Genomic DNA, 8,664 nt, shown 5'->3' on the forward strand with positions numbered 1-8,664 from the left:
CCAGCCCTCCGAGATCAGCCAGATCCAACCTAGACCAGCAAGGCCACCCAGCCAACCCAGAAATAGTGGACGGTCGCTGCATGCACCACTAAGCTTACAGGGACTTGTTACGATGCAGCAATAGTTAACCGATCCAAGGACCCTGGGAGCCCAGTCTTCTAATCCTGAGCCAGACAGTATTGAAAGACAAACAAGAGGGAGTTGTGGTCTGCCAGGTTTTATTTGTGGTCTGGTGAACTTGAACCAGAAAAAGCTGCAGTGCCTGGGGGAGGGACTAGCAGGAGCAGGTCCCTTTGTCAGACCCAGGGGACCCATCAGGTGATGGCCAGAGGACACCTGAGGTGGGAGGTGGCTGGGGGTAAGTCGAGGGAGCAGAAGCTGCTGGCTTTGAGCTTGGCAACCCATTCCCCTTCCCCCCCCTCCCCCCGAAGGTCTCAGCCCCTGGGGTCATACACCCGGCCCATGAACACCGGGTACCGGTGCTGCTGGTCCCAGAGCAGGAAGAAGAAGGGCTGCTGCACCTCGAACATCACCAAGTTGCGGGCCACAGACAGGGCGGAGGCGGCAGCCGCCTCTACCCCGGACTCGGTCAGTTCCAGCACGGCCTGGTGCTGCATCACCGACACCTCCAGATCCGGGTCTTCCGTCAGCCCGCACAAGTTGAGGTCGTAAGAAAAGTCAAAGAATTCTAGGGCATAATCAGAAGGACACAAAGGCTTGTTAGCCACAGCGTGTGACAACCCTCAACTTCCGGAGAGGCTTGTCCTGCATGGCCTGGGCTCCTCCACAGCCTAGCGGCGCTCTCCCTCCTCCTCCCTTGCTTGCTGTGGCTGTTAGGTGCTGCCAAATCAGTTTTCACTCATCATGACCCCACGGGACAGAGCCGAACTGGCCATAGGGCAGACAAACTTGACGTGAGTGGACCCCCTGGACAAGCTCCTGCCACAGCCGGTGGTTTAGAACTGCCCATCTTTTGGTTAGCAACCCAGCACTTAGCCATTGCGCCACCAGGGCTTGTCTGATTTTATATCTAGTCTAGTTATGGCGTCCTCTCTTAGCGGGCCCATCTTCGCTCCAACCATCACTCTCTCAAGAGGTGAGACATCGTTCATCAAATCTTTGAAAAGGGATGTCACTGCTTCCCAGCCTCCAAGGACCTTGAAAGTGAGGTAACGTTATCAGAGCAGGGTGGAGTGTGATCAAGGGAGATCACCAACGAGGATATGATGTTATCTACCAGGAATGGGATCGTATAGCAGGCGGTCAAGTTCTCCAGCAGGACCTGAAGTGTGAGGTCAAATACTAGGAAGGGAGTGGAAAGGTTAGGAATTGGGGTTTCTGTGGCCACTCTAAACCGAGATGCTTGCAGAGGGTCTTAGCCAGGAAACGTCTTGCCTGTGCCAGGGGGTGGTTCACTGTTGGGAAACATCTCTGGGGAAGGTGTGTCCCCAGCCACTTTGCACACCTGCTTGTCCCCGTGTTTACGTTCCAGTAAACCATAGTGGCAGATGCTGAGAGAGCTGGGGACCTGAATTTGCATGCTGGTTCACCTGTAAGTAGCTCCAGGAACCTTGGGCAAGCCATGCAAACTTTCCTCTACCATCCAATGGATTCACAGCCCCCGGCCCTCCAACTCACAGGGTTGAGAGACAGCCTGAGAGGATGCGTATCAGGGCACTCTAGACAAGGAGACCCAAACTTGGGGGCTCCTCTTTACCCAAGGAGTGACACCTGGCCCACCAGCCACTCACCCATTTTCTCCATGATTCTTAGCATGTTCTGGTTGCTCTGCACTTTGATGCGTGGCATCGTCACCAGGGTGGGCTGAAACCTGGACGACTCCAGTTTCCTCATGATGGCCTTGAAAATGGGGGGGTTGAGGGCCTTCTCCATGTCTTCAAGGTGGTGTTTTGTGTTCTGGGGCACCATGATCACCAAGCTCAGGTTGTGAGAGAGCTGCAGCTGCCCCACCTGAAGAGCAGGAGACACACCTTGTCAGTTTTTCCACCTGGTGCTTTCCTGGACCCTGGCTGTTCTTCAATCCAGCTGCCAGAGTCTGTACTGCTCCAGCAGTCAATCCTAGCACCCCAAACCAGAAAAACAAACTCATGGCCATTGAGTCATTTTGACTCATGGTGACCTTATTGAACAGAGTAGAATTGCCCCTGTGGGTTTCCAAAGCTGTAAATCTTTGGTTAGTAGAAAGCTTCTTCTCCCAGCCCCCCTATGGAGCAGGTGGTGGGTTTGAACTGCTGACCTTGTAGTTAGCAGCTGAGTGCATCGTCTCTTATGTCACCATGCTATCAGGATGTGCTAATGGGGATGCCAACTGGATGAGCAGTGCTGGTCTAAGTGGGTGCTGGGGAGAGGCAGAGGTGAGGGCATGAGTTTCCATCAGACAGGCCTCAAACTCCACCAATGACTTGCCACTTGCTGCCAGTTGCAGTGGAATCAGCTTAACCCATGGTGACCCCATGCACGTCAGAGGAGAATTGTGCTCCACGGGGTTTCCAAGGGCTGTTTTAGGAGCTCGGCGGCCAGAGCTTTCTTGCAAGGAGTCGCGGAGGGTACTAAAAAAACCAGCCTTTTGTTCAGTAGCCAATAGCACTGCCAGTCATGATTATCAGCAAGTGACTGCATCTTAAAACTCTTGATGGCTCTTCACTGCCTGGAGATTAAAGCAGCCCTGGTGGCACTGTGGGTTGGGTGTTGGGCTGCTAACCACAGGATGATGGTTCAAACCCAGCAGCTCCCAAAAAGATTTACAGTCCTGGAACCCCTCACTTGATGGCAGTGGATTTGGCTTGGGGGAGATAGGGTGCCCTCTCAATTAAGTGTCAATCTCTTAGTAAGGCATTCAAGCTTATCCCAGTCTTACCTTTCCAACCTGACGTTAGAAGGATTTCCTAATGGCCAGACAGAAGTAGGACACCTGGCACTCAACCCAGGGAGAAGGTGCTGCTCAGTAAATGTTTGGTCATGACAAGAAGTATTTTGGCTGTTACCAATGGGGGTGTTTGGGACAGCAGGGGGATGCTTGAGGTGACTAGAAGCCTGGGATGCTGAACACAGGACAGCTTCCACAAAAGAAAGAATTATGTAATTAAAAAATGTCAGTAATACCAAGTCTAACAGGGTATAAGACCACCATTAAAATGGCATAACATTAAGCTTGAAAAGGGGACAAGAAGAGTCTAGAAGATAAATATCCAAAAAGAGTTCGAATTAAATATGAAAATGGCAAAGTACCACAACTCCATAACATTAACCCAAACCAAAACTAAAGTCAGTGAGTCAGTTGCAACTCCGAGTGACCCTATATATGGATTCTAAGACTTTATATCTTTATGGGATCAAATAGCCTCAACTTTCTCCCTTGGAACAGCTGATGAGTTTGAACTGCTGACCCTGGGGTTGGGTCCAATACTAGCCCAACATCGCCACCAGGAATAATAATATAATAATTGAATTATATAACTTCATATAATTATGCAGTTATAGTCATTATATTAACACAGGGTGGTAAGCTTAGGGTAATCCGTGTACAGTATTTGCTATTTAAAATAATATTTATAATTTTAAAGAGAGTTTGATGCCCTAGTTTTATATTTTTAAGCTAAAAATTCTAGGAAATTTTCAGTAAGATTAGGAATGATACTGGGATAAAGAACGGAAGTTGATACACTTTCAAATTTAATTTAATTTAAAAATAGACTTTAGGTGTTTAGGAAGATGTCCTAGCAGGGTTATAATTTCACCATTAAATATTTAATGTGCTTCAAAAGCAAATCAAGCATATGAGATTTATAAAGCGAACTCGAAATGCTTATGGATATATTAATTAAGTTTGTAAATGGAATTGGTTTAAAGGAATTTAATCTGTTCAACATGATTTAATTAATTAAACAATAACAGAAAGTTAGCATACATTCATTTTTTTAAATTGCTCCACTATAAATAGGGTAGCAAGTTTAACTTAAAATTAAAAGGCTTAAGTAAAACTTTGAATTTTAATGTATAACAGTACTATATTAAATTAAATGTTTGTTTAAAACCCAATGAGTGGTCTTCTTTGCCCTGAGACCAGAATGGGATGGTGCCCCATTGCCATTGCTGGACCTTTTGATCAAAGAGTCTACAGAAGGATCCGGATCAGAAGGGGGCGAAATGCAGGACAGAATTTTAAATTCTCATTGAATCCAGACTTTCTGAAGCACAGGGAGTGGATGAACCTGTGAAACTACTGCCCGGAGATAATCTTTAAACCACAAACTGAAAATGTGCCCTGAAGACATCTTAAAACCAACCAATAAATAGTTTAGCTTACTAGTAAACAATGTCTTCTTTGAACAGTGTTCTTTTAACCCAAAGCAAAACAAACAAGAAAAACCAACCAAAGTCGCTACCATTGAGTTAGTTCTGACTCAGAGCAAGCCTGCAGGGTAGAGTAGAACTGCCTTTTGGGGTTTCTGAGGCTGCAAACCGCTCAGGATCAGAAAGCCTCATCTTCCTCCCTCGAAGTGGCTGGTGGCTTCAAACTGCTGACCTTGTGGTTAGCACTCCAATACAGAACACGTTATGCCTCGATGGCTTTGTATAGGATCAAATTGACAATAGAACTCAGATTAGCTAGGAAACTTGAAGATGTGGGTTTATGATAACTCAGGAAAGTGGAGTAAGAATGTAATCAAGGCCACCAAGCTGTCTGTACAATCTGTTGGCTTGGTGTGTGTTCTGTTGAATGTATTCTAGCTAAAAACAAAACGCACCACAAAACAACCACCCGACAAGCAAAAGCAAACAAACTGCCCAGTGAACTATGAATAGCCTTTTTGTGTGTGTGCCTAAAAGTTCTCCTCCTTTGGCATTAAGAACCTTCACTTTCATACCCAGTTCCATCTACTCTTAAGTTAGGGTGGTGCCCTCAACATGTCATCAGGAGTTCGTTTACTTAGTTAACATCTAACGCACACATGGCATGGTTCTAAGTACTGAGGATTCAGCAGGAAATAAGACAACCACGGTTCTCATTCCCAAAGTACTGCAAGCAAATTAACAGCCGAATTTCAGATAATGTTAAGTTCCATGAATATAAGACTGGGCAATGTTACAGGGTGGGGAGGAAGCTATTTTAAAGGTAAAGGATTCTTTATCAAAGTGACCTTTGAGCCAAGACCTGAAGGATCAGAAGGAACAAACTAATGTGAATGAAGAGGGGTCCAGGCAGAAGGAAAAGCTCCCGATGTGGGAATGAGCTAGGTATGTTCCTCGAACAGATCCTACACTTCCCTAGCCTAGGAGTGTGTCGCTTTATGTCTCCCATTGCTTTCTACCTCATCGATCTGTGGTTTTTTCTCTCCCAATAAACCAGAACCCAATAAGTAGGTCTACAAGACAATGACTTAGTGATTTCCTCCTACAAACCATAGCCTTGGAAACCCTATGGAAGGTTCCTACTCTGTCACATGGAGTTGCTAGGAGTCGAAAATAGACTCAACAGCATCCAACAATAACAAGCTGGAAAGGTCTGGTTACAGGGCATGAGATCATTTACTAACTAGAATCCGTTGGACTCCATAGTCTGTCTTTCCTCTCTCTGTAACCACTGAAAAATGACATTGTCCAATCTCTCCTAAGGAACTTAGGCCACTTAGCACATATCCACATACCACATATATCCAAATCCACAGGTATAGCTATATACATGTATGTACCCAGAGACACATATTCACAAGACTTAACCAAGTCACCAAGCTCTCCTGATAGATTCAGAGAAAGAGAAACAGGGGCACAGAATAGGAAGATGGTTCACTTTTTGCCATTAGATGCAGGCGAGATGAATGAAGAAACTGGAGAGTCCTGTCTCTCCGTTGAAAACACACATGGCCTGCTTTGGCCAAGACCAGAGAGAAGAGAAGAGATAGGGTAGGCATATAGCGGGGAGGAGGAGGAATGATCTGTTTGTCAGAGTGGACCCAGAAGGAACAGGGCCATGGCAGAGTGGAAATCAGGATGCTTGAGGGTTTCTGAAACAGGACTGGGAAGGGACAAGAACTGACCTGGGCCTTCAAAGTCCGGTCGGTGAAATGGGCCACGGGGTACTTCTTGCTACTCATCATGGGCACTTTTATCACAGAAGATCTGGAGTGAAAGGGTTGCATCTTGGTTCTTTTATGATCAAATGTTGTTTTCCACTTGGCTAGAGGAAGGAGAAGGTGGAGGGCAGTTCCAGTGCCGGTGGGTTAAGGATGAAGAGGGGCTAAAAGCCTTGTTGACAGGGGCTGGGGCTGGGCCACTGGGATCGAGTTGTGGAAGATGCATGGGATTGGCAACCAGGAGGGGAGGAAGAACCCAGAATGGGGAGAAGGCTACCTGCTCCAGGGCCACCTTACCACCCAGGTAGACAGCATTGAGAAGGACAAGGCGGATGTCGGAGGGCAGGCTGTACAACAGCTCGTTGATCTTGTGGTTGGTGTTCTTGGCCACCCAGCTATTGATGAGGTCCAGATTGAAATCACTGTCGTTGCTCAGGACTCGGGGGCTGCTGTCGTATAGGCTCTGAGAGGCATTCACAAAGGTATCCCTTATGGCCAGGTCTGGGGGCAGGGCAAGTCAAGAGAAGGAAGCATGAGTCTCCCAAGCACCCTCCTCCCTTTCCAAGCTTAGGCTTGGCGAGTGAGCACACGCTACCCAGAGTTCTTCTCGCTCCTTGAATGGACACACCCTGTTGGAGCCAGGGGTCCAGCTCCCTTTGAAAGACGCAGTCCACGAAGCCCAAAGAAGGCCAATCCTGGACTCAAAGCAGGAGCACTGGGCCCTGAACCCCCTAGGCCCGTAACTGCCATGTGACTTTAGCTGGGCATAAGATTCAGTCTCTGAGAGACGGCCTTCCGTTGGCCTCCCTACTGGTTCTCTTCCCTTCCCTGAACTATCAGGGGATAGACGCTCTGCTTCCGGCTTTTGTTCTCCAAAGTTCAAGTCTACTGAGAAAAATCGTGTTTGAAAGAGAAATTTCTCCTGGCCTAAACAAATCGAAAGAGATTTCCCTGCAGGCTTTGCCGATGCTTAGGTACAACATAAGCCCCCTGAACCCTGGTACACTTCCAGATGGACAAAGAGGGGAACTCCAGATAATGAATGTAGGTCAATTGCCCACCGAACCAGCAAGACCAAGGATAGAGTTGATTTATAGCAAACCAGTGAAGGCGACGCTTCTTGCCCACCTCTGAGCTCTCTTGCTCGCATCCCTAAAAAGAGGGAGTTATGCCCGTATCCCTAAAAAGAGGGAGTTATGCCCACGACAACATGGACGGCTCTTGAAAATATGACACTGAGCGAGGTAAGTCTGTCGCTAAAGAACAAACGGTGTAAGACCTCGTGCAGATGAAACAAGCAAAAAACAAGGGCGCTTGTTTTACTAACTTGGTGGAAAATTCTGTCATCATTCAATTTCACCTTTCCATGAACTTTTTGAGGTCCACCCTCATAGATAGAAACCGACTATTAATGGTTGCCAGGCATGGATGGCTTGACCCAGTGGTTGCAACAATAGGCTCAAACAGAAGGAGACGAGATGAAAATGTGGGAAGGCAGGGCAAGCGGTTGGGCAGTTTAATACGTTGTTTAAGTGGTTGAGCGCCAAGAGGATGGTCTGAATGGGAAACCCCCACCTCATTCAGGGTCAAAAGTTAGAAAACAGAAGGTGAAGACGGTGAGACTGATAGGTTTTTCCCTAAATTCCCTTTCTTTTTGTTCTCGGTATTTTTTTGTTTCATCGTGTCTTTCATAGTTGTTTTTTTTTAAAAAAAAAAAAGCTATTCCCCCTCCCCACCCTTTGTTTTAAAAAGGAGTTTTATGCACTGAATTGTAGCCTTCCAAAACGTGTGAGAATCCTGAACCATCTACTGGTGGACATAATCCTGGTTGGAAATAGGGTTTTCTTTGTTATGGTAATGCGGTCACATCTGTGTAGGGTGTGTCCTAAACCTAATCCCTTCTGAGTGATAGGAAGCAGTTTGGACAAAGACACACACACACACACACACACACACACACACACACACACACGGAAGGCCCAGGCCACGTGAAGAATGCCAAGGAATCCAGGAGCACAGGGGCTACTGATGCTGAAAGATAGCTGGCTCTCTCCCCTTAGGGCCCTGAATTCAGACGTCTAGCCTTCTAGGCTGTAAGAAAATCCATTTCTCTTCATTAAAACCACCAACTTGTGGTACTTCTGTTTAATCGGCACCAGCTAATGGAAAGGGTGGGGCGGTGTTAGACCAAATGACTGGTTTTCAATCGTTTTTAAGCCCTAGAAATGTGTTTTCAAATCAAGTCATCTCTGAAGTTCACAGTATACCATGGCTCAGGCTGGATAGGAGTTTGGGGCAAATTCCATCTCCCTCTTCCATGAAGTAGTAGCCCACTCCTCACCCCTTAGCCTTCCCTCTAGACCCACCCCCCCACCCCCAAAATCCACCGCCACTGAGTTGATTCTCACTTAGAGTGATCAGACAAAATTAAGTCCAGCCCTGTGGGTCTCACAGAATACATCTCTGAGGGAGCAGAGCGACTTGGTTGGAATTGCAGACCTTGTGGTTAGTAGCTCAAAGCTCCTACTCTGGCACCAAGGAGGATACTAATAGTATTTTGCCACCCTGC

General features: G+C 47.0%; 1 protein-coding gene across 1 annotated transcript in view; it reads right to left on the minus strand.

The window, feature by feature from the left end:
- Positions 1-201: 201 nt before the first annotated feature.
- SERPING1 (serpin family G member 1) overlaps positions 202-8,664 on the minus strand; it is a 13,889-nt gene continuing 5,426 nt past the window's right edge. The window contains exons 5-8 of the mRNA XM_030887523.2: positions 6,393-6,596; positions 6,060-6,199; positions 1,752-1,971; positions 202-688 (exon numbers count right to left, since the gene is read on the minus strand). Of these exons, the coding sequence (XP_030743383.1) occupies positions 435-688; positions 1,752-1,971; positions 6,060-6,199; positions 6,393-6,596 (818 nt within the window). The 3' untranslated portion in view covers positions 202-434. The remainder of the gene's footprint in view (positions 689-1,751; positions 1,972-6,059; positions 6,200-6,392; positions 6,597-8,664) is intronic.

Source organism: Echinops telfairi, unplaced genomic scaffold (genome assembly GCF_000313985.2).
Source record: "Echinops telfairi isolate 266 unplaced genomic scaffold, ASM31398v2 ScPeMD7_7416;HRSCAF=8454, whole genome shotgun sequence".
Classification (NCBI taxonomy): Eukaryota; Metazoa; Chordata; class Mammalia; order Afrosoricida; family Tenrecidae; genus Echinops; species Echinops telfairi.